General features: G+C 39.4%; 5 protein-coding genes across 6 annotated transcripts; 2 read left to right on the top strand and 3 right to left on the bottom strand.

Moving 5' to 3' along the window:
* Positions 1-135: 135 nt before the first annotated feature.
* On the bottom strand, positions 136-8,982 carry ptdss1b (phosphatidylserine synthase 1b). The gene is made up of 13 exons (XM_069176723.1): positions 8,755-8,982; positions 8,578-8,669; positions 7,525-7,569; positions 7,309-7,433; positions 6,859-7,017; positions 6,179-6,330; positions 4,851-4,992; positions 4,523-4,635; positions 3,747-3,812; positions 2,608-2,707; positions 2,156-2,215; positions 1,647-1,725; positions 136-1,558 (listed from the first exon to the last, which is right to left on the bottom strand). The coding sequence occupies exons 1-13, from the start codon at positions 8,931-8,933 to the stop codon at positions 1,461-1,463; spliced, it is 1,410 nt and encodes a 469-aa protein (XP_069032824.1). The 5' UTR covers positions 8,934-8,982; the 3' UTR covers positions 136-1,460.
* A 317-nt stretch (positions 8,983-9,299) lies between these two features.
* On the top strand, positions 9,300-13,071 carry mterf3 (mitochondrial transcription termination factor 3). The gene is made up of 8 exons (XM_069175925.1): positions 9,300-9,378; positions 10,222-10,586; positions 10,724-10,876; positions 11,254-11,443; positions 11,603-11,750; positions 11,898-11,969; positions 12,059-12,220; positions 12,315-13,071. Exons 2-8 carry the CDS (start codon positions 10,223-10,225, stop codon positions 12,507-12,509), a joined length of 1,284 nt encoding a protein of 427 aa, XP_069032026.1. The 5' UTR covers positions 9,300-9,378; position 10,222; the 3' UTR covers positions 12,510-13,071.
* A 102-nt stretch (positions 13,072-13,173) lies between these two features.
* Positions 13,174-15,763, top strand: uqcrb (ubiquinol-cytochrome c reductase binding protein). Its single transcript, XM_069175938.1, has 4 exons — positions 13,174-13,239; positions 14,787-14,855; positions 15,058-15,224; positions 15,561-15,763. Exons 1-4 carry the CDS (start codon positions 13,221-13,223, stop codon positions 15,636-15,638), a joined length of 333 nt encoding a protein of 110 aa, XP_069032039.1. The 5' UTR covers positions 13,174-13,220; the 3' UTR covers positions 15,639-15,763.
* Positions 15,764-15,799: 36 nt separating this feature from the next.
* Positions 15,800-19,580, bottom strand: lrrc14b (leucine rich repeat containing 14B). 2 transcript variants are annotated; one of them, XM_069175928.1, is made up of 4 exons: positions 18,955-19,580; positions 18,191-18,819; positions 16,698-17,057; positions 15,800-16,610 (listed from the first exon to the last, which is right to left on the bottom strand). In XM_069175928.1, the coding sequence occupies exons 1-4, from the start codon at positions 19,228-19,230 to the stop codon at positions 16,385-16,387; spliced, it is 1,491 nt and encodes a 496-aa protein (XP_069032029.1). In that variant the 5' UTR covers positions 19,231-19,580; the 3' UTR covers positions 15,800-16,384. The 2 variants fall into 2 exon arrangements, with proteins under 2 accessions (XP_069032029.1, XP_069032028.1); XM_069175927.1 differs by having other exon boundaries at positions 15,800-17,057; positions 18,955-19,577.
* Positions 19,581-19,989: 409 nt separating this feature from the next.
* LOC138214365 (protein naked cuticle homolog 2-like) lies at positions 19,990-25,859 on the bottom strand. Its single transcript, XM_069175939.1, has 9 exons — positions 25,741-25,859; positions 25,604-25,657; positions 25,475-25,548; positions 22,337-22,391; positions 21,971-22,062; positions 21,289-21,384; positions 21,049-21,184; positions 20,736-20,873; positions 19,990-20,627 (listed from the first exon to the last, which is right to left on the bottom strand). The coding sequence occupies exons 1-9, from the start codon at positions 25,763-25,765 to the stop codon at positions 20,188-20,190; spliced, it is 1,110 nt and encodes a 369-aa protein (XP_069032040.1). The 5' UTR covers positions 25,766-25,859; the 3' UTR covers positions 19,990-20,187.
* Between the last annotated feature and the right edge of the window lie 150 nt (positions 25,860-26,009).

Below are 26,009 nucleotides of genomic sequence, written 5' to 3' on the forward strand. Positions count from 1 at the left end.
CCCCATCACAAAACTGGTTGTAATAACAAATACATACCAGAAGAAAAGATCTCTGGGATTTTTTTTTCTTCTTTCCGTCGTACTGTCAATGTCACAGTAGGACGAGGAGAATAATAGACCATCTTAAAGACTGGACATAAAAAAAACGAATTTATTACATGTGGTCATGTGAATACGTTTACAAAAACAAGCACACCCACCCTTATAAAGCATACATCAGTAACACCACATCGTGCACTGGAGGTTACAACAAACACATTTGAACCATTTTGTTAAATACACCGATCTGCACTTCAAACATTGTAGATGTTCAAAAGACTGGAATCATTGAGGGAGGTTAGAGCTAAAGAAACAAATAACAGTATTAATGATATTAATTAATATAGTATTAACTATTAATATAAATAGTCTTATGTGAACCGGTCACAGACTGTTATTATAATCACATCTAATTAAATTGGATCAATAAAAATTGAAAAGCCATTGAAAAGGATCATTTCACACAAGTGATTATCATCTGCTACTGAATGTCACAATAGTGTTATTGTATTAAATGTCACAGTATTTTCTTTCCTGCACAACAAACACTCCATTAATTACAAAAATGGCAAAAAAATTATACATCTCAACAGTTTAAAAAAATAAAGTGTAAGAGTAACATGTACAGGTCACAGTGGTTTGGTTTCCTTGTTCTTCTTTTGAAATAGACAAAATCTATATTCCCTGACATTGCTATTTCATTTGAATACCATACCTCTTGTAGAAAAGTGTAAAATGTGGTTTGGCAATACTATATAAACACAAATATATTAAATCAACACAACAGTATTTGTGATTTTTAGTTGTTCTTGTAAAGCTCAGTACAGAGACATATTCAAAAACATAACAGTCAAAGAAGTTACATTCAAAAAGTCTGTAGCATGTGTACTGGGTGGATGTGAGCTGGCTTGTACACCTCGGACTCGACATACTTACCTGTTCAACAGTGCAAAGACTCCAGACAACATTCATACGACTGTTAAATACGTTGGGCGTCAAGCGATGCTTAGGCTAGCATGCTAGTTTTTAAAGTCCAAATAGAGCAGTCTTTTCCTTCCTTTCCCAAAATCCAGTGAATATTACTTTGTTACATACATAATATTATATACTCGGGTTAAGTACAAAAAAAGACCTGCTCGTGCCTTCGATTCTACATAGAATCAAAAACCTGGTCTGCAGTTCTATGAAGCTTTTCAGCTCATTGTTGTGTTTTGCCTCGGACTCCCACACCTACAATAATTGAAAATAGTATATCGAGTCTTGTTGATGTGACATTTAAAATCTGCGTTTTGCATTCTGGGATTCATTAAACCGCTGATGCCACTTTAACTATTCAGTAAACTCATGTCAAAACTGCATTACTCTTGTAGAATGTATCTACTCATCGCCACATGGAGATGAATACTCAGAGTCAGTGTTGTTCAATGCCTCTTTTCTCCATGGCCATTCACAAATCTGTTCTTCCCAGAGGCTCTCCTCCGTTTTGTAGGTTGTAAACTTCTCATAGAATCCCTCGGAGCTATGGAGCAAAAAGACATAATCGTGCTAAACATTTATGACGGAGTTAAGTGGAAAGTTGTCACCGGTCTGCTTGTTACAAGACTGACCTGCAACGCCATCTGGGATGAAACCGCACGAGTCGACAATGCTGCTGTCATTAAAGTCCTCAGTCTGCACAGAAACGCTCTGTCAACAGAAGGAAGCTCAGAGTGAACGGCATTTCTGACAAACACAAATAAGATGCACAACATCAATGAGTAAGTTAACATCCAGCGAAAAAGAGCTGTTTCTCTGACTGGTTGCAAACTTCAAGACAATTTGACAGGTCAAGGTAGAAAAAGCACGCGCACACACACCCACGTATAAATAAAAACATTTACGATGAATTCAATTTAGCTGCTTCACTTTCAGGTTCTTAGTGTTGTGTATGCTGGCTGTAATGGATTACTTATGCATGAAGAGAATGGACCAATGGTTAATGTTATCAGTAACAACAACTGGTAAGCAAAAACATTTAAAATATGATTAATTGATTGTGTAAATTAATATTAATATTGTAAATGAATACTTAAAATATCATTGTCATATTCACTCAAGAGCTAAAGCAACAGCTCACCTTCATTTTACTTTGCTCATACCAGACCATCCCATATAAACACACGAGTGTGATGAGTGCCTGGAGAAGATGAAAAGAACATGAGTGTTAGACACTGTGCTTCTTTGCAAAGGAAATACAATACGTGACAAGAAAAACTCTTGCACAATGTAAGTGTATATTTGCATAACATTAGAAGCAAAAAGCAGGAGTAAAGTGGTAACATTTAACATTATTACCATAATATCCAACCATTTTGCATATTGTACTCATCACAGAGAATCCCAACTGTTATCATACTAGAGGTACATAATAATGATGTATCTCTTGTGTAGTGTATAAAATAAAACGTGTTTTTAAATAGTGCAAATAAACACTCACACTCTCTCACACACACTCTCTCTCACACACACTCTCTCTCACACACACACACACACACACACACACACACACACACACTTGTCTTTTCTTACTAGACAGAGCAGCCACAGGAGTACGTAGCGAATTTGTGTCTTGGAAAACAAGTCGTGGCTAAATTTCACACAAGCAAGAGCCTCCAAGAAAGCGATGGCTCTGATGGGAAATAAAAAAGAACAAGTGGATAAGTAGTGAGTTTGATTTGAACATTTCAAAAAAAGGTGCTGCTTTTAACACTAGCCCCCTCTCTTGGTGATGCCTTTTCACTGCAGTGCTTCTCTGTCACTTGTAGCATGTGAGTCCAAATGCATGTTGTCAATCTTATTTGCCTCCACCAATTCAAACCCGTAATCAATATTCACTCTCTATACTCCAGAGAGAAACTCTTTTTCAGTTTTAAAGGTTACACTGCAGGGGTAAACCTGGGACAAGCGGTCTCATTGGTAAGTATGTCATGCTGACAGAGGGCGCTCATCTCGTCGCTATAGCAACTGGAGCAGACTGAGGGCATCAGCAGCTTTGTGTCTGAGATGAGGTCAATAAGTACATAATGTCCTGAATTTCAATTGACTAGAAACTATACTTATATACTTATACTTATAAAAATACATCTAAATAAGGCTACTCTGAAACTAAATGTTAAAGTTTAAATGAAAATGAAGACTAAACAAGGCTGATAAGATTGTATAAGCTTATGGCCAGTGGGATGAGGCCTGCTATGAGTCTGGCTAAGCTGGTGCCACTGATGGGACATTTCTATTTACTGTTCAGTTGAAAGAGTGGAAGAACTTTGATTGGTGGTCGATTCCCATTGCCTGCTAATACATTTAAACTATGAACAGGAAGAAGTGAGCAACACGTGATACTATTGATTCATGGCAGAGTCCTCAAGTTGCGTTCTGATTCGTTTGATTGAAAGCAGAGATATCCAACCAGCGTGGACACTGCCCCTTCACTGTGATATACGCAGACAAGATCAAAGAGAGCCTGTCAGACACTGGCCAAAGTTCAGAATCAGTTTGCTTAACAGACTACTGATGCCACTGCTACAATCACAGTGTTGTAATTTAACTGACAGGCAGATTTAAATTTTACCCAAAACATGATAAGTGCAATGAAAAAAAAAAAAAAAAAAAAAAAAAAATTGCTTCCAGACAAACAAAACGGAAGAAGTGACAGGGTAAAAAGTACTTACCCAAACACCCAACACTGTGTGCCGACTCGTTTACACTGAGTGTCTGTCAGGTAGGCGTAGTACTGCCTAAAAGAGGTTTAGGAAGGTCAAAAATTTTAACTTTGCACTCAAGAACAAAGCAAGCACTAACGTTTTCTACACAGACTTAAACGTTAAAAACGTTGAAACAGCGGCCACTTTTTAAACCAAAGGACTAATTCTTATGATTTTGCTCAGTTTTTTATGATTGTTGAGATAAAAAAAAATACTCGATTTTGCAACAGGAAGTCGAGGAAAAAAAAAAAGTGTTTTTGTTTAAACAACAATCTGATAAAGAAAGCGTTAGATGCAATTACTTCCTATGACAATAATCAGAGTGCACATCTCAGAAAATGCTGGAAATATTTTAGTTCTCAACTTTGTTGTGAACTTAAGGAATCTTGGGCTCAAAACTGACTGCAAATGAGGAGTTATTTTGGTTGATGAAGCAAGTTGTGTTTGGAAAGACTTAGTTTGTACAATAATGCCTTCAGCCGAGCTTCTATTAAGTACCATAAATGTGGAGAAATAGAGAGAAAATCCCGCTAATAATGTGGACCCTTGTTGAATTTGCTATAATTATTGCAATTGAAAGGTCACCATTTCCGAGAGGGACTGATTTGTGTGGTCAGGATTTAATACTACTTTTAAGAAAAGGTAGTATCTTTAGGTAGTACTCATATTTTCAAATTGAATTTATAATAATTACTGCTGCTCATAAGCTGAGCGTAAAGACTCAGTTTGAAGTGTGAACATACCGCACAGTGGGTGCAGTGATGATTCCGACAAGGAGGATACGACACCAGCTGAGAGGGTGAGACACCTGGAAGATGAAGATGTGCTTGAGGAAGAATGTGTTCAACTCAGTCAGCTGTGAATTTAAAAGGATAAAAGACAGGCAGGATTTAAGTGGTTGCATCATGGATGAGTTATGCAAGACAGCATACATAACAGAGAGGCCTTTCATGAACATGTGACTTTACGAACTAAAAAGATAATCAACAGATAAATCAATAATGAACATGTTCATTAGAAATATCAGCAACTCTGTCTTACAGCTGTGTCAACAGTCAAAGCTTACATTACCTGCCATAGGATCATAAAGAGGTAGATGCCTGCCAGCCTCTGGAAGGAGGACTTTGGGTCAAACCATCGCACATAAGTCCAGCTGACTGGAGTGAACTGGAGCACAGCTCGCTTTATCTTCCCCGTGGTGGTGTGGATTTCCCTGAACAGAAACAGTGGTGCAATGTTAGGGATACTGTCAAAAAAACAAAGTATTGCTTCAAACATTAACAAGATTCTACTGTTGCATTGCAATTGAGTTATTATTCACGTAATCATTTCCACCTGTGCTTTTCTGCTTTGACGAGTCAAAAAGTCTACTGTAGAAAAGATCTTTGAATGTGATTCATTTGGGAATGATAAAGAAACATGAGTGCTATCATTATTCATATTAAAGAGATGTATTCTGACTTGGACCGACCTCTGACGGAAGAAACTAGAAGGGCACTTGGAAAGCGTGGACTTCCACCAAGGCCCATTGTCCATCCACTCTTCTGTGACATACAAATATGCAACTGCATAACTGTGCAGGTTTTATGGACTTATAGATGAAAAAATACTTTATATACTTCAAATATGTTTATGAAAACAACAAAAAAAAACACTTTATTATCTTCTCTGTATGTATAACTATCAAATGTTTAAACTGGATTAAAATAATTTATCCAAATTGAAGTACTGCCATCTACTGGATTTTAAGGTTTATTGCATTTTTGGCAAGATAAGTTCTCACAATATGAATGAAAATGAAAAATAAATTGTGGATCCGCCCTGTGACTTGGATCCACTTCAAAATGTAATGGGTTCTTTCTCGGCCTGCGCTTCACCTTTCTACCAAGTCCCATTAAAAATCATGCAGACCGTTTTTCTGTAATCCTGCTGGAGAACAGAAAAACAAACTGCACTGAAAACATAACCTCCTTGGCGAAGGTAAAGATGTATAAATTCTTAATACTTATCAAGCAAACACAACAACCAAACCCAAAATATGAAGTCCATCTTATTCTCAAATTCACAGCCAACAAAGCAGGAGAAGTCTTTTGTATATAAAACTGACAGTTTGGGTAATATTTTTTTATTTGTTGTGCACAATAGAAACTATTATCAGAATTGTTATTGGTTTATAAAGGTTTTGGGGTCATTTCAGAAATAGTTTTGGAACCCTGGAAATCTGATTTTATCGTTTGACATTCATAAAGTTAAAATGTAAGATTAAAAAAAATACGTTGGCCACTCTTACCACTTATAGCATTATACCTAGATTGTTTAGGCTGTTCGGCTTCTAATGTTACTGTGAATACCATGTGTATACTGTAAGAAAAAAAAGAAGAAGAGAAGAAGACACTGACTTGATGCTCGCCCAGTGGTACGTCCTCATCTCCAGAAAGCGGCAGGCGGTCATTCCCAGCCAGATGCCTCCCCCATTACACAACAATATGTCCAGAATCACCTGATCCCACCAGCACTCTGCAAAGTTTGGCAGAAGGTGCATGAAGAACAGCTGTGAAAAAATGAATGCAGAAAGAGAGTCAAAATAACATTTATTTATATCTTAAGAGATTGAAAATAAACAGTGGATAAAAACAATTGTCTTTATGATTAAGGGACTTCATTTCTATATATTAAATGGTTGAAGCACTTTGTTTGGTCACAAGTTATGTGACACAAGTTGATTCTGTCATGAGTAAATCTGGTATTAGGAAAAATCCTATCATCGAATTCCTCCAGTCGACAATTGTCAGCAGTCAAGGCAACAGCTCTTGTTATGTTCAAAAACTACTGCTCATACTGCTGTTTTGTTGTTATGAGGATTTCCCATATAAAGAATCTCTTGCCTGAGCACACATCTGAAGCAACGTTGTTATCCTACATGAGCTGGAGCACTACAAATGACAAATAATTACTTTTTTGCAAGACCTTGCAGACCTACAGTTGGTTAAATATACGGCACGTTCATGTCCTCAAATTTTAATGCAGGCAGATTAAGCCTGATGCCATCTTGCTCACATGAGCACAACATGCATGCTACCTCAGTGAGCTCCCAGGTGATGCTGATGGTCCAGCACAGGCCGTAGCTGCGGATTAGCAGAGCCTTCATGGCCCACCCTGCAAGGTGGGCGAATGCAAAGATGTCAAAGTGGCTCCAGACCCGCTCCCATGTTATCACTGTACAGTTGACAGCATATTCCTGTAGGATGGAAAACAAAGGTAACAATTGCAACCAACCAAAAAGACTTTAATCCTAAAACCATTCTTAAAACAGAAATGTTCACAATAAAATTATCTTTTTATGAGAGATCTGTTACTGCCGTCCCAATAAATGTTTTATGTTTCTAGAAACAGGATACTGTAGATCTAACAGAGAAGCCTTTTCAGTCTCCTTTCCTCATTCTGATGTTCTATCATATGATGTGTGGTGTGAACATGCTCTGATGGTTCACATGCAAGCAAAATATTCATAGTTTAAAACTGTCCTCACCATGATATCAGCTTCCCGTTTGGCATAACGCAGATTTGGGTCCAACCAGTACATGAGAGTCTTCACTTGGTCCAAGTTAAGGAAGATGAGGAAGGCAAGAAACAGGAAGTAGAGCACACTGAGACCTACCAGAGACCAGACAAAGTTAGTGAGTGAGGATAAAAACAAATGAAAACCGTATCAAAGCAGAAAAGCTAAGCTACTCTGAATACTCACCAAACACCATTCGCCAAATTGCAGGATGTGGCCTTGTGAAGGGTCCTGATAGAGAATGCATCATATGTGAACTTTATTGTATTTGCACTATTTGAAGAAAAGCAGGGGTGGAACTACTGTTTATTTTCCTTAAAATCAAATTCCTCTCTCAATTATTTTTTTTCAAGTAATTGTGTAGTTGTTTGATCTTTGAAATGTCAAAATGGTGAAAAATGTCAACCACTGCTACCCAAAGCCCAAAATGCAGTTTAAATTGTCTCGTTTTTTCCCAACTAACAGTCCACAACCAAAAAAATATTCAGTTCACTATCGCGTAAGAACCAGAAAATATTCACATTTAAGGAGCTGGAATTTTTGCATTTTTTTTCCACTTAAAAAGGACTTAAAATGATTAATCTATTATCAATATCAATATATTTTATTTTCCCCTGATCAATCAATCAATCAATTAATAGACTACGAGTTGCAGTTCTATAGCAGGGACACCTGGGGAAATTTGACAGAAAAAGTCAGAGCTAAAATGGGAGCCGCAACAAACAATTATTTTATCATATGTTAATTATTGTCCTGATAAAGTGAATCATTTTTAGAAATATTTACAATTTCTAATCAAGATAAAGCAAAAACAAACCACGGCACCGATAAAATGCGCAACCCTGAAACAAAAATCGCAATATCTGCTGGACAGACAAAATGTTCCTGGTATTAGATTAGCCATTAGATTGTTTTCTGAAGTATGTCATGTAAAAGTGGTGGAAAAAGTTAATGGAACATAGAATAAAAACAGCAAAGAACAGATAAGTGAATCAGACTGAACACATTGGATCAACCAAAAGTCAAACATCTCCCAAATTGTATTTACTATCACATATGATAAGGAAAAGCTAATAGTTTGTATCTGGAGGTTGAAAAATGACTTCAAATATTAGTTAGCCTAATTATCAAATTAATCAGCTGATATTTTTTCATACCAATTGGCTGCCTGTTACAGAAACCACACTGGGACTTGATGTCATCCCATTGAATAATGGAGCCAGTGTTGATGCAGCTTACCATTAGGAAAGGCCAGCACACTGATGATCAAGAAGAAGGAGACAACCACCAACAGACCGACGCGGAGGTTGTTGTCTGAGTGTTCATCATTTCTGTCAGGAAACGCAAGGAAAGGCTGACAAACCAAGCTTTTAGACTGATATTAAATAGCACAACACGTTTCTCGCTGTTACTCACCTGGTGAACGCAAAGTACATCAGGCTGAGCACAGTAACTGTCAGCAGTGTGATCGTGTGTGGCTTATAGAAGTAGTCAATACAGATATCCTCCACTTGTTGCTCGTTTATCATTCGGAAATGTAACTTGTAGTTGGCGTCTTCCCTGCGCGGTGTCCGGGGACCAGCGGCGGCTGCCATGTCGCTGCCGTGGGCTAATTTAAAAATGTCACTGGTGAAATTTTAAAAGCGAAAACTTTACGCTGTAAAATAGGGCGACAGGATGACGTAAACCGGAACAAATGAAGACGGACTGAACCACGGTGATTCAGGGGGTGTTTGTGTGCGAACATGAGCGTTGTAGTATCCACCAAAACGAAAAGGATACACTGTGAGTATAATATTTTAACCATTATCATCATATAATATATATATATTTTTAATTTCAACGTTTATTAAGTGATGTATCCACGTAGGTATATTAAAGGGATCGGTTATACGCAGAACTACACAGTTGTGGGACATCCCACGCTGTGACGTTGCAGCAGAGTTAACGTGCACGTGGAAGTGAATTGACATTGCGCGACTCTTTGGTTGAAGGTGGCTCTGAGCTGAGCTAAAAAGAAATTGTTTTGATTCACAAATTGTAAGTAAAACGTAAATTGACATAAGTTATTCGTTGGCTTTGGTTCTGCCAGCTTGGAAGCATTTTTTTGCGATGTATCTGGGTCAACCTCGCCTCCTGTAGGGCAACGATTTAAGATTAATTAGCTCAGCCAGCTAACAAATGAAAAGGTAGATTATTGTGGACGTCTCCGAGGCTCATGGACAGCTGAATTAGCCATCAGAAGTCTAAAACAATCCTTTTGAAAAACCAGTATAATGCTAAATCATCTTACTATACTCTTAACACACACTGTGTACTACTTCAGCATGTACATTGTCTCATTAACTGAGTCTCTATTGTACATCATGTAACAGCTAAATTAATCATTACCTCATATATAAGAATTATTTGCATTTGCATAATCAATATATTTACAATCTGACTTGTATATTGATAGTTTAAGCTTGGAAAGTACATCTGTAATTATAACCACCTCAAATGTGTTCTTGGCACTGTGTGTACTACATATTGAGAGTGACATGCTTGACCCAAAAGGTTGAGTCTGATTATCTGAGGTATAGATAGATAGATAGATAGATAGATAGATAGATAGTTACTTTATTAATCCCACAAGGGGACATTTTTTTCGCTACAGCAGCATTATAGGTACATGAAGCTATTCAGTAAGTGTTCGTGAAGCTCTCTCCATAGAGCTGGTCCAGGCTGTGCATTATAATATTCAACCTTCTTTGTTTGATGGTTCTGTACTTTCTCAATATGCCCCTTTCAGATGGAAAAGGCTCCGCTTGGCTAGAGATAAACCAGAGTAATTCCTGTGTTGAATAGTATGCCTCTCAAACATGTCGTGTTCATTTCTTACAGGATGACCATGGCCACTACCTGTGCACAGCTGTGTCTGAGATGCAGAAGTCCTCTTTGCTCCAAGATATTGGCAGGCACCTGGCAGTATTGCACTCAAGTTCGACATTGCATTTCAGTGACAAGGGCACCAACCAAAATCAGTAATGGATTATTCATCAGGGAGAATCACACAACTACTCAGACAAGACCGAGGTGGAAACAGCAGATGTGCTACTACAATGACTTGACTGCTAAATATCTGACCACTGAGGCGAAGGAAGACAAGTATACTGAAGATTTGTCAAGAATTGATGTTGTTGCGTACGAGAGCCCTGTGTTGCCAACCAGAGATGCTGTGCCAGTGACTGAAAAGCAGCCATCATTAGGTACATTTTAGTTTGCCTTTATTGACCATATAAATATATTTTATCACCATCATCATTTATGATAAGATTTCAAATGTATTGTTTTTTGTCTTATGGGTGTTGGAATTAGCTAAATCTGTATTTTCTTCATGAAGCAGATTTGGATGCTGCTGCGGAATTTTCAGCATTAGAGGAGATAAGCGAAGAGGCGGCTGCCAGTATATCCATCTCTTCTGCTGTGCCTCCAGCCTCCACCTCTCTTAGAGACTACGTTGACAAGTCTGAGACACTTAGCAAGCTGGTGCAACTAGGTAATCAAATTGTAAACAAATTGTTGTGGGAAAATTGTTGAGAACATTTTATTTATGACTAGACAGACAGACTTTATTGATCGCAAAAGGGAAATGTTTGTGTTACAGCAGAAGTAAAAGTAGATTTGCAGCTCTGCAGAGGAAAACTGATTATTGACTGAAGATATGTACAATATACTGCACTTCAAAAACAGCAATAGTAATAATAAGAAAATGTTTGCACAAACTTGCCGTGAATAATTTAGGGATATATTTAACTAACCAGATTATAAGCATCGTTAAAACTATTGTACAATAGTAAAGGCAATGGTCTTCAAATTGTGAACTTACCCCCAAACCTTTTTCCTTGATCATCCAACCTCCTCATGTCATTGTAGGGGTGAATCTGTGGAAGCTGGAACAAAGGCCCAATGTTGGCTCCATGCTGCTGAGACTCGACTTCAACACAGATGTGGCCCCACGGCTGCTTTTTCTGAAAGACATCGGGGTGGAGGACACTTGCTTTGGCTATATTATTACACACAACCCCTTCATTCTCACAGAGAGTTTGGAAAACCTGAAGGCCAGGTAACATGAAGGAAGTTCAAATACATTATCTTTATTCCAAAAGAAATGAATCTGATTAGATCAAATCACACAAAACAACTTAAGTGTATATGTTACTTCTCTACAGTCACATTGGCTAAGAGACTGTCTTAATATTGTTCTCTCCTGCTGTTTGTGAAGGGTAAACTATCTCAAGTTGAAGAAGTTCACCTCTGAGACTGTTGCATCGATGGTGTCCAGAGCTCCTTATCTGCTCAACTTCAGTGTGAAGAGGCTGGACAACAGACTGGGCTTTTATCAGCAGCAGCTCAACCTGAGTGCTTCTAATGTACGCAATTGTTGTAGGAAATCTCACTGAGAAGCAAAAATTAACATTTCTCACAGCTTGTTGTGATATTTTTCAAATAAAAGAAATTGCCACGTTGTTGGTGGATATGGAAATGTAACTAATAGCTAATTTTGTCTCTCTTTTCAGACAAGGAACATCATAGCTCGTCTTCCCAGATTACTGTGTGGCAGTTTGGAGCCGGTTAAAGAAAATTTGAAGGCACTGAATGACAGGAGACATTTTTGAAAGTACAGTTTGAGTAATCTTGAGCTGATGTGTTAAATCTATTTTGTAAATGTGTTCCACAGGTGTGTGAAATAGAGTTTGGCTTCAAGGAGAATGAGATCCAACACATAGTTATTGCTGTCCCTAAAGTGCTGACTGCCAATAAAAGGAAGCTGACCCAGATATTTGACTTCCTCCACAACACCATGAAGGTGCCCCACCACCTGATCACCAAGTTCCCACAGGTACATAAATGTCGCTCTTTTTACCACTGTCGGGTCAATGTGTTTTGTCCAAATTTAGAATTATAACTCCACTATATGATATATCTTCTCACAGGTCCTCAATACCAAGTACTTGCGTCTCAGAGAGCGCCACCTGTTCCTTGAGTACCTTGGAAAAGCTCATTATGACCCGACTCTGCCCAACTACATCTCCCTGGACCGCCTAGTGTCTTTGCCGGATGAGACTTTTTGCACCGAGCTGGCTTCGGCCACAGTGGAAGATTTGTATTTGTTCCAAAAGACACGTTGATTCTTCATGAGGGAACATTAAAAAGGACTTTGAAACACAAGTGGTCAAGTGCACAGAATAAATGCCATAATGTCAGATACATGCAGATGTGAAATTCTAAACACAGAGCATCAGCAGAGCTTGAAATAAAATGTGAACGCTATGTTTAATAAATGTACATGATGTATGTCAGATCTTCTGCTTGAATTACTGCCCCTATTTACCACGACTGTTTATCTGAAGGGCCCAGAAACGTGATGCAATTTATGTTCACTGATTTCTGGAAACATTTGCCACATTAGATTATCCAAGAGTGTATAATAACATTACTCGGTCCACAGCATGTTTACTTTTGCTTTCAATGCTTCGCCTTCGTTTTGCTGTGATCACTTCTACTCAAGTAGTTTTAATTCATATAAATGTTGACTATTTTACTTTTAATTTACATTGCGGCAGTACTGCTTTTACTTTTTAAGATAGTTTATACCACAACTGCACTTTCTCGTGGACTATCGTTGTAATGTCTCTGTCTTCATGTTAACATTACAGATTTGACTAGAGATTAAAGAAAGCTGATTCGCTATTTGTTTTGAACTTGCTGATTGATTGATCGGAAAATCTTTCGAGGGCGTTACGTCGTTTTAACGCAAATAAAATTGCCCAATGACTCCCAAATAACCCGGAAACGCTCCCTACCCACAACACACCGCGGTCGTTCACTAAGTGGTAAACATGGCGGCGAGGGCACCGGGTAAGTCCGCATCGCTCCGAGATTCATATTTTCAATTTACCTCGCTAAAGCTCGCGTCGTACTGCTTCTGCGTTACCCAGATTGTATCGTAACACGTGAAATTGTCCTGCGATCACGTTGTCCGGCGGAATATGTCTTCTGGTGCGTTTGACTTGCGTGTGTCCTCTAGTGTCCCCTTGCTAACTGATGCTAACGGGTGCCGGTCAGCTCGCGTTAGCTCAGTGTTAGCCTCTCGTGCTAATCACATTAAAATGATGTTTGTCAAACAACCAGACACTTTCTTTACAGTCTGCTCTTTCATGAAGCGTTTCTGCGTGTTTTGATTGACGCGCTCAGCTTTCATCGGATTTTCTCGGTCGTCTAATAATGTTAACTGTGTGACGTCAGTTCGACAGGTCATAATGTTTTTCATACAAGGTGAAATGTTTTGACATATCTATATAAAACTACACATCGCCTGTTACCTAACGCAATCACACTGACATACATTTTATAACATTTTACATCATGTTTTGTAATCTGACAGCTTTACTGTGGCTATTTAAATTCAATAGGGCCAGATAGGAGTATCAGTGGGGGGCTCGAGGGCCACAAAGGATATATTTTTTTCAATTAGTGGCTATAAATGACTTTTCATTTCAATTTTATTAGATGTATTAATACAAGAAATAAACTAATCATATGCATCCTTGTTATGGTGTCGGTTTAAGACGGCGGAATACAAAATGAACATGGTAAAACTGTACGGGCCTGTTTACGATACAATGGAAACAGATCCAAGCAGACATGAGGTGTTCATAGCAGGTCCATATCCATATTTGTGAAGGTAAAATCAGTGAAACATTATCAAGAGTGATTTGTAATTAAACAGATCTCGAATGTTTCCCATCTTCACGAAGACACAACCAGGTCATTTACCACAATAGCACTGTCATACATCAGATTTCTGTCATTTTAAGCCTGTTTGAATAAGCCTTGATTTTGCCATTTCAACATAGGTTCATAAGTAGTGAGTGCAACCTTGAGTCATCACGCAACTTCTCGGTGGTCATGGAACAACGTGCCCATGTTTATATGGCATTCATATGAGAACAGCTTGAGTCACATGTGTAAATGGATGAAAAGATCCTAGCAGATCCTTTACTTCCCCTCTCTGAAAGGGGGCCAAAGTTTGACTTGGCGTTTTTCTCCACGCAATATTTCACCACAGTGATATGTTTGTAATCCCATTGCCGTTTGATAAGAGCACGTACACATCTCAGTCCCAAAGTCCTTACATACAAAGATCGGCTCTGAATCAAGAGGCCACTCTACTGTTTGCTTTCATCCTTACCTATGTTCAAAGGAGCTCAGAGACTTGGACCTTTAGTTTGACCACTCACCTGCCAGCCAGCTTCTTGCAGGTGCATGAAAAAAAACAACCTCAAATGGAATAATGTATTCCCTCCTATATCTGATGATGCCTTTAACATGTGCTCTCCCCTAAAATCGAGTCTGTACTGCCTGACTGATCCTTTATGTGTACGTCTTTCATTTTATGTTCACAGTTGCGACAGGCAGGCTCCTACTGGGCTTCCGTAAATGGTATTACGGCATGTGTGGCTTCAACAAGTTTGGTAAGGCCAAAGAATAATGAATTTAGTCATGACAATCAGATTTCAACACACAATAATGCTGACGTTACAGTTTGTCAAGGCCACAAATGAAAACATACGTGTTCAGAGTAAACCTCATTGTCTGGGCTGAATACCGTTTATTGTATCATTGTGTTTCTATCCAGAGTTTTAATAATTTTAGCATGCTTGTTTTCTGTTGCAGGGTTAATGCGTGATGACACAATCATAGAGGACTCTGATGTGAAAGAGGCCTTGAGGAGGCTTCCAGAGAACGTTTATAATGACAGGATGTTCAGGATCAAGAGAGCTCTGGATCTCTCCATGAAGCAGCAGATTCTCCCTAAAGACCAGTGGACACAATATGAAGAGGTAAAATTCACATAAGTGGAGTTAAATATATTTTGTTCTCGAGGAAATTAATCAAAAGACATAATTGAGTAGTACATGGCTTCCCCACCACTCAGTATGCAATATAAATGTTATGCATATATTTCACCTCACATGCTTATTTTTTAACTATTTTTGATCTTGTGAATTCTGTGTAAAGTATGACATTTTTGTGAAATTGTACAACAGAGAAAATTACAAGTTGTAGGAAGTGGTAAATAGAAAAGGAGCTATTTCATATATTGTAGGTTTGAGAGAATGTTGTTATTATAACATCGTCCCGCTCCTGGTTGTTAGCATTATATATTTTCCCTTCAGGATCGCCATTATTTGACACCATATCTGGATGAGGTGATCCGCGAGAGGCAAGAAAGAGAGGAGTGGATGAAGAAATAGAAAGTTCCTGATCAGAGCAGTTAATCTCGTCTTCTGTTGGAACATGGTCGTCACCTGGTGTAATATTTAAAATGAAATGTAACCTATATATGACAGTCCTTAATAAAGAAATGTACATTTTGGAAGATGTGAAAGTGTCACTTTTTATGGAAAGGAGGCTGTTTGAAGATTTGATTTATTGGTATGACAACGTGAAACACATTTGTACGCTTGTTAAAGTGGGATCTGTTCCATTGTTGTGTTGTTTACAGACCTAAATATATACATTTAAACCAAAATATGGACAGAAGAACATGTACAATAGATACTTAAATACAGATAATAACCACTGCAGTAGCTACATCTATCTGCACTGCATGTCTGTTTGGTTTACAGACTAGGAAAAAAATATTGATCCTCTGTTGTCACTAGAGTGTGGAATGGACTTCCTCTATGATGATGATGCTAATCTAAAGACAAATAAATCTAGTTTACTAGATCTCTGTTCACATAGTTGGTCTTCAATCAAACATAGACCAGCGGTGACAGTTTGTAAGCAGCTGGACTAGCATTATATATAGCTGTGTAATGCAGTGTTGCCTGGTAACACAACCTAAAAAGCAAGAAGCTGTCTATAGGGAGCTCTCGGAGTCAACTTGGCATGAATATTCCTGCAGTTTGAAGATCTGCTTTTCACGGATGTCGACATTTATCTACAAAGTTCAAGCCTTTTTCTGTCGGCCTTTATCCATCCTCAAGAAACGTTATTAATTATGAGACTGAGATCGCCTGTTGTCGACATCAGTTATGGTACCTATAAAGTTCCCAATGACGGTATTAAAAGACTTCAGCATGGACACCCCCAGCTCATTGCTTGTTTCATTGATGTCTGGATCGTAGGCCCCCATGAGGGGAGTGCACACCTCCACACTTCCTCTACCAGCTCCTTCCAGGATGCCCGTCAGCTGGCTGCTGGTCTCGTGAAACAACTCCCTGTTGTAACACAGCAAGACTGAATCATCAAGAGGGTAAGTAACATCTTCAGAGTAGCATTCACGGGGCACGGGTACCTCTATGTACCTTAACTTAGGAAACCTCGCTGATAGTGCGGAGAATAATCTCCGCAGGGCTGCTGAGGTCAGAGGGTTTCCCAGGAGTTTGAGCTCCTCCAGTCCCTGACATAAAGCCAGAGCATTAATGAGGGCGTCCATGTGCTCGTCCTTTATGTTACATTCTTCGAGGGCCAGGCTCACCAACGTCGCTGAACAACGGCTGAGCAGTTTGTGGAGGAGGTGGGCGAACGAGCCAAAGATGTCATGTCCGCTAATATCCAGGTGAACCAGCGCCTCGCTGTGGAGGCTGTTGGCCAGGTACGTCATGTCCACACGGGTCAGGCTGCAGTTGGCCAACTCCAAGTACTGTAGTGGTGTGTTGAGAGGACTGGGTGGAAGAAACAGAAAAATGAAAATGACATGGTGTTGGATAAAATACTCATTTTTAGTAGTAATCTTTATGGAAATAAGTTCAATGTACTTTTAAACTTAATTTGATCATCCATTTTGTAATTTATTAAATTATTTGCTAATTGGTCTTGTTGTACAGTTATGTAATGTATCAAAGTCATATTATTTAAGTATTTTTGAGTAATATTTGTACTTTACTGGAGTTTTTATATTTTTGGCAACTTTCACTTTTACTCCACTAAATTTCCTAAATAAAATACATACTTTTACTCCAATACATTTTCCCCAAGTATCTAAGTTACTTTATTACTACAAAATAAAATCTGAATAAACTTAATAGCCTGATGACACAGATTGCATGCAACATCATAATAACTGAATAACATTAATCCAATTTTTCACTTGTAGCCACAGCCGCAGTTCAGTGTTACAGGTAAACTTTAAAAATAATAAACTTCATTATTCTCAAAGCTTGCTTCTTTTTTTTAAAACAGCATTTAATTTTATTTTCAATACTAATTATTTTTGAAGAGTAACTACTGTAAATATCAGACTTTTACTCAAGTAATTTTCTAACAGGTGACTTTAACTTTTACCAAAGATATTTACTGGTAGGTTATCAGTACTTTCCTTCATTCAGGTACTTTTTTTCACCACTGGTCTGGTAAACATTGCGACAAATTGCGTGTTAATTTTGTTAAATTTTCCTGATTCTTTCACATTAAGATTATGAAATTCAAATCACTTAAGTTATACACCCTACTGTGATCCAACAGCTGTGTTGTTTTGGGTTTATCACTGCTCTATTTCCATTTGAACTTTGAAGAATACCCAGCAGGTGTCTGGTTCTCACTCTACAGCTGTCTGTCTTCACTCTGGCATCATGTCAGCAATCTTATCAACAAAATACCTTCTATTGTTAAACAAGAGCCTCAAAGCTGGAATGTGCTGTGATGCTGGTTAAAGGTTATTATTGTGATCTATATTAAAGCTCTTAATGCTGCAGTGTGCATGTGTTGAATCAGTGCCCATTCACCTGATATACATAAATACACACACAAATAAGGACAACTTGTTGTCCTTTTCTTCCCTGTCTGTGCATGTACTCACTTGAGCAGTCTTCGGAGGTGTCCAGTGAGAGTAGAAAACCCAACGTAGAGGGCAGTGAGGCTTCTGAGCTGTGCCAGCAGATTGCCAATGGTGGCCAGCAGATCTTCATCGTCAGAGCCCAGCCTCCTGACATCCAAAGCACCGGTCGGCAGTGTCAGAGACTGTAGTTTGGGGAATTCCACCCTGGACAGTAGCACCTCCAGGTGTATGGCCTCCAGGGGAACGTTGTGGACCACCTCCAGCTTTGTGATAGACTCGGGCTCTGCTAGGCGAAGAACATAGAAGAGCTGCTTGAGAGCGAGAGAATCGGCCCTGAAACTAACGAATCGAAGCTTCAGAGGACAGTAGCGGAGCAGCAGGAAGGCCTGAGCCACCTGCTCATAGTTGCGGCCTGTGATGAAGCCATTCAGACGGACGTTGATGGATTTTTCGAGGGCAGATTGGGTCACGTCACTGGCTTGCATGGCCACCATGGTCTCATAGCACATTCGGGTCAGGAGCTGGGTTCTTGCCCATCGACCCAGGGTGGACCGACAGGGGCAGGTCTGGTGCTCAATGTCCTTAAGGCCAGTCAGGTCCACCACATGCAGGTTCTTGGTGTAAATTCTTGGAGGAGACAGCACGTGATCCTTAACAAAACAAGAAATTATTATTGTATAGTCTGGGGAAATACAACCCTAACTTGAGCATTAAATGAACACAGAGACAAAGTCACACTCTCTGAATAAAGCAAAGTCATGCCACACCCAAGACCCTTCAGGTACCTTCAGGCCGGTCAGAGTTGCTTCCAGGCAAAGCCGGCAGGTGCGGGAGGTGAGGTCCAACTCACAGTCGATTGACTTTCCCAGGAGTCTTTGCAGGTTGAGCTCAGGAAGAGGCCACGTCTGGACCAAAGCATGCAGCAAATCAGCCTGCTCGTGGAGGTAGCAGGCCTTGAAGAGAAGCGGGTAGAGGTTGAACGACACACAGCTCAGGTTCTCCAGAGCACTTGGACCAGTCTCAATGAAGCCCTCAGCAGCAAGGAATCGCAGGGACCTCATGTTTTCAGGGTTTTCTTTTCCGTGCCAGCAGGTGTGCGGGTTTCGCGGCTGTTGATGAAAGCTGCCTCACACAGCTCTGTGTTTCAGTGTTTTGTCTCCTCTGTAGCAGCTGCTGCTTTGTTGATATCCTCTGTTGCTGTCTGTCTGGTGTGTTTTACATTTGGCTGGGACACTGCTGTGAGGCTAGTCCAGGGCACGGGGGTCTCGTGGTAGGTAAGAGGGCTGAGGTTATTAATAGAAACAGCTGTCCCGCGTCCTTTGCTGCGGATGGTGTCTATTTGCAAATTTTGCCAGAGATAAGTTGGAACAACATATTAATGCCGCTGAGAACTGTCACACAACCCCAGTTATAACCACACTTTGTGAGGTCTAAATAATCCAACCTTGAGCTGAAATATTATCTTTGTGTGACATTTCAGGCCAGTGTAACAATTATTTTGTTATGAAGTGCTTCAGTTTCACAATTTTTCTTTTTCTCTGACAAACTGCTTCATGCAACATAGTATACATATGCTTGCAAAAATATGGAGTCCAAAAACAACTTGATGTTTTCTGTTGTTTTAGACATGTAATCTAATATGAAGTATGAACTATGACAGGATTTATTGTATTATTTGTTCAGCAGTGTACATACCTGCCAGGAAAGCAAATGTCACCCGCTCACAATATACAAAACACCTTTTCGTTACATACTGTACATACTTTAATAGACCTGAGATTAAATAGTCAGTCTATAAAGAGAAATTCAGACAACAATAAACCGACCTTCCAGGATATTAGTGTGTAATCTTACAGGATATTGTCTGCATTAAATAAATGTGGCTTATCTTGACTCTACCACACACTGAATATAATGTAAAGGAGGTGATTCAAGAACACTTAACTCCATAAAATACTCGCGTATCCGCAGCTGAGTACAGCAGCTTCTCTTACCTGTCTCACGTGTGAAATATGCAGTTATGAGGGGTGGTAGTGATGGTGATGATGATGATGCTCATGGTGGTGATGGTGCTCGTGTTTCTGGGCCAGAGGGACCCCACGAGAAGGCTGAAGGTCTCGTCCTGGCTGGGCGTGGAACCCTGGATGTCTCAGGGGTGAGGCAGTGTCTTGTACCCTGGAGTAAAGCCTCTTACTGTTGGAGTGCTGCAGGAGACTTTGGAAGGCTGGACGGTGAGTCTGGGTAGGATGGGAACATGAGGCAGGGTGCAGGCCATGTAACCTGCAGGACTTTCCCTCTCCTCTGTTCCTGTCTGTCCCTGAAGCCATAGCTTTGGTTTTTAAGGAGTGGACAACAGAGAGGCCTCGGCGAGACTCAGAGGACATGCAGTTCTTTCTGAATACCACTAGGTGGTGCTGATGAGCAGAAGGAGCAGGTCTGGCCTCCTGAGAGGGTGAATCTAAAAAAGGAGGAAAACAACTGTAGAAGTGGAAAAAAAATACTCTAACTCCTGAAGTATTTATAGACTGACAAACCAGCCATAATAGTGATAGAGGAGTGTTTATACCTGGATTGTCAAACTTGGATGTATAGTTTTCAATGCCTGCCAGATCCAGGTAGTGATTTCTGCGCTCTATGTTTTCATCCACACAATAGAGCCTTCTCCCTGGACGTCCTGCCTTCTCAGACACACCCTGCTCCTTCTCTGCAGCTGGTTTCAGTTAGAGCAGGACGTTATCATTGTAACAATGACAATGGTTTGGTGTAAAGTAATGTAAGACTTTTTACAAACTTTTGTGCTCAGTGACACTCTGTCCTTACTGTTTTTCCCTTTACCTATGTCTATGAATCCCAAAGCCACAATAACAATGTCCTCTTACCCGTCTGTGAGCTCTTGGCTGAGCGAGGTGAGGGAGTCACAACTAGTTTGATCTTCAGTGGTGAGGTGCCACCGTAAGGCTGCTTCACTGATGTCTCAAGAGCCTCGTACATGGAATGGATCAGACTGGACATGTCCTGCAAAACACGCACATACATAGACATTCATACACACATACAGTACTATGCACAGAGATACTTCACATTTCAATTTTTGAATAGCAAACAAGAAATCAAGATACCTTCTTTGTGACCTTGCCAGCGTTGTCAAAATTGTACAATGTGAAGACCCACTCCTGCTGAGAGTCATCTTCAAGCACCATGCTACACTCTGCGTCCTGTGCACATATTGTCAGAATAACAAGAGTAGTCAAAGTCAAAGTCAACTTTATTGTCAATCCACCATATGTACAAGACATACAGAGAGATTGAAATATTGTTTCTCACAGTCCCACGGTGTGCAAAATAAAAAGATCAAACAAGAAATGTATAAATATGTAACAATAATTAATCAATACTAATAATATTCAATAACAATCGATACTGTATACACATTTTATTTTGCAGTAGTACATTTAGTGAAATATAATTATTTGCTCTCTTGCTGAGAGGTAGATGAGATTATTATTGATGTGAGCACTTATGTTTTCCCATTAAATATGGGCCTTGTTGTTTTGTTGCCAGGCAACCAGCAAAGACTCCAGGAAGTCACTGTACTAGTCTGTTTCCACTCTTTCTGCTGAGCTAAATTTACTGGCTCCTGAGCTGAACCTCAGGGACTTTAAAACTTGTAAAACCATAATGTGCAAACACAGTTTCTATAATTATACAAACAGATTCAAATTCCAAGTTATAAAAGTGATTAGCAAATATTGGTCACCTCACAGTTTATTAGTCAGACATGAATGTACAGTGAACCCTCACAGCAGCGTGGCTAGTCCTCTTCTTTGTTTGTTTCCTGACCTTGAAGTTGAAGTTGGTCCTTCTGTCAGGTGTTTTCTTTGGTGGCAGAACCACTAAAACAAGACGCAAAGCAGTTCTGTAATTATCATTATTTAGTAGATTTATACTTTGAGGGTAACTATAATTATTGTGTTAACATGCGGCACCTTTGTCATTAACTCATTCATTTTTATAAACTCTGATCTGAAAGAGAGATCATTTCACTATTTCTTTCTCTCCAGGGAGAGAAGTTTGATAACGCACTAAATTTCCACAATGATAATAAAGACCTTTATAATACACAGAAAGAGAACAACGTCAGTATGATGTGTTTGATTCGCTTCTCACCCTTGAGGCTGCAGTCATGGTCAGACTTATTTTCCTTCAATTCTACATAAAGGTTCTGTGAAGGAGCAGAGCACACATGTAAGAGAGAGAAAGAGGGGAAGAAGCAATCAAGTGATTTTCATGTACCCTGAGAGTGAGGATGATTCCCCAGATGTGGAAAATGTTTAAACATCTGTGGATTTTGTCTGTCGTTTGTTTCCGACCGATTCGTTCTGATTGGACGAAGCAGAGAGATGTGAACGTTTCTGGGTTACATTTTTAACCCTTGTGTTGTCCTTGGATCAAAATGACCCGCAGCTGTGTTCAACCAAGTTCTATTTTATTTTCATATTTTTTGGGATCATTGGTGACAAAGAGGCTGTGAGGGTTTCTTTAAAGAATGATCACCAATGATCCCAAAAAATATAAAAATATAGAAATAAAATAGAACTTGGTTGAACACAGCTGCGGGTCATTTTGACCCGAGGACAACACGAGGGTTAAAACACAGAAACAGGACAGTGAAGAAGAGGACTGTGTCAGATCAGAGAGTTTTGGGTTCTGCTTTCTAAACTGTTTACATTTTGACCTTTTCTTGCCCATCACATGTAACTGACGTGAAGGTTAATAAACTCTCTTAACCCTTCTGGTTCTTGGCCACTTATACATCGGATCACTTCCTGTATACAAATGATTTAAATTCAGTACTGTAAGATGACTAATGCAAGTGACTGATTACATTTTTAAAGCACAACCTGGGATATTTGAATATACTGTATGTGCTGCTGTGATGCCACATAATATTCGGCATTGTTAAAAAGTAAAATGGAATTTGAATTTATGACATTTTATTAATTTTCTTTCTACTGTAAAGCAAAACACTGAAAGCGCCCCCCCAAAAAAACATTTGTCTCTAATGGCACACTGATGCTTTGCCAGATGCAGATGAGCTTCAAAAGAAATGATAAGGTGAGTGCACACCCTCACACCAGCATATATGTTCAAATGGACGCACTGCCAACGTTTCTCTACCCCGTCTCCTCACTGTGCACCGCGCTCTGCCTGCTCTGAAGCTTTAATGCTCCGTTTGATTCCCACTGAAAGAAGGTGGACAAAGAAAAGAGTGATGATGCAGCTAACGGCACTCCCTCATTACACATGACTGGTTGTCATGCATCCAGCCTGACAACCACAAGCAGCTTTAACTTTGGAGCATATCAGGAATTTCTGTTGCTTATACCTTACCATTAACAAAAGATCAAGTCATTATAAGTTTATTTCATTTGTTAACTCGTAATGCATTATCAGTCTATGATTATAAGATCACAATTCATTTCAACATTGATTTATACTGCATGACATCAGCTGGAATCCAGTTTTAATAGAAAACAGCATTTGAGATTCAGCATTTGATTATGAGAGCAAAATGGTAGGTTTTAAGATAAAAGGGATGTAACTTTAAATTATACTTGGCTTGCAGGGGAAATTTAGTCCAACTCCAAAAACTAAATCCACACTTTAAACACATAACTGGATAACAGGTGGGATAGTTTTCTTTGAACTTGTGAGTGGAACTAACTTCTCCTCATTGTTATCTATGTCACACAATACCTAGCTGACACTTACAAAGATTAAAACCCTGCTTGTGATATTTACTCTTAAATGTTACAACATCTATTTCCGTTGTAGTTCAGCCTTACAGGCACACATACTCACAAACACACACACCAGTATGCGTTATCCAATGAGACATCTTTGCCATTCTCAGTTCCCAGCAGCAGACACATGGAGGTTGAAGCTATTGTATATTAGGCTGGAAAATCTAATCGCAGGAAGTGCTCTGCCATTAATGAGCGCAGAACCTCCACCACAGCCCTTTAAACATCTTGGCAGAGTCAACATCTGTTTCCAAACAGTAGAACTTTCCAGAACTTTCATACAGTGTGGACAAATATTGTCCCCAGCGCCTGACCTAATTGAGCTGAGTGAAAATGGCATGTTGGTTGTCTAACATATTCTTACAGATGGGTGGATAAATGAATTTACTGAAAGCCACCCTGTGATGCTTGTAAGCCCACAAGACGCCTGTGATTTACTTTCATCATAAACTCTGGTTATACAGATTAAATCAGTGTGTGTATCAGGAAAGTTGTCACAAGCCTTTGGTCTTCTAAGCATGACATGTTATGAAGAATAATTTATTAGAATTACAAACACAGTAACAAACACGTTAAACATAGCTGCTTTATTATTGCCAACAATCTTCACATGATGCCCTTTAAGCAAACCAACAGCCACCCACTCCAAACACATCTCCCTCCTCACAGTCCTTCTGGTTGGAGAAAGAAAGCAGTACCAGATGTGGACTTTTTTTTTTTTTTTTTTTTCCAGTGCACTTGGGTATAAAGACCTTGCTGTCTGGAGGGGGTGGGTGTGTTGCACTTCACAGACTTGGAAATCTCTTTATAGAGATGGAGGAGGAAAGGGCGGAAGGATAAATAAACAACTACCTCCAAAACATCTTTTATGTCTTCTCGAAGTGATGTGAGCAAATACTGTTTGTCCCCAAAGTGGCCAAAACTGAAGTTAAGCTGCTGACACTGCAGTAAACCAGTGTGAAAAGGCAGCTCATTAATGTGTTTTTAAAAGCTTGTTTTTCTGCATTATGAGTCCTCAGTGGGGTTAATGTTAACTCCTGAGCCTTTAGTGGGATGTTCTGGGAGAGAAATCTGCCCTCAAATACTCAATTAATTTTACAAGATATGGTCAGTTTTAATGATGTCCAAAGTTTACCTGGCAGTCTAGACAACATAACCCTCTGGCCTTGGATTCCTGATTTCAATTAAGATGGAAAAAAAACCTCTCGTCAGTCCTTCTATGATGCTGAGTATATCTTCAGACTTGCAGAGTCTAAATGAACCCTAATGATCAATTAAATATATTAAATCTGGGTGTGAATCATGTGGCTGGTCCTGTTTAGTTTGAAATATATTGCAATCTTGTCAATACTAGATAAATTAAATGAAACCAAAATAAGCAACGTGAGATCTTACCATAAGTGAGAGATCTCAGGTTTTCCTTTTTACCCATTAAAAATGTTACAAAATTTCGTTTTTTGACTATTAGTAAAAAAAAAAAGTGGAAGAAAAATATGATTACCTTCGTCAGTTTTGTTTTGTTGCTGCGCTCCAACTCTCTCTGGCAGCTCAGCACACTGGAAGTCAAACTACCACCTGCAGAGCAAAAGAATAAATATTACAAACACATGTACTACAAAGTATACTGTACATAGAGTATCTGTGTTGGCTGTCTTACCTTCCGGACTTTGCCTGCGTTTCGAAGCTGTCCAAATAATGAGAGAAAAGTGAACATTGTAATAGTTTGTCATCAAAAACAAAAAAGGCTGATATAATGTAATATCTCACCATGTTTGGATTGGAATTTGCCCATGCTTTGATCAAGAGAAGTCCATAATGTCCAACCAAGGAAGGAAAAATAGCCTACATTTGCCAAAGTGAGTCGTCCATTGGGAGACTTTGGCAAACGGAGCGTTCTTGTAAGTTTGACTTGATGTTTATCAAAGAGTAGCTGCAGAGGCAGAGCGAGAGGTTTCCCTGTTGCGCACTTCCTTCTTCGGTTTTGTTTTGTTGTGGCTGACTAGGTCCCCTTATTTTTGCACAAAATCGATCTAACA

This window comes from Embiotoca jacksoni, unplaced genomic scaffold, assembly GCF_022577435.1.
Source record: "Embiotoca jacksoni isolate LCO1_2020_lvr unplaced genomic scaffold, fEmbJac1.0.p SCAF_7, whole genome shotgun sequence".
NCBI classification, from domain to species: domain Eukaryota; kingdom Metazoa; phylum Chordata; class Actinopteri; family Embiotocidae; genus Embiotoca; species Embiotoca jacksoni.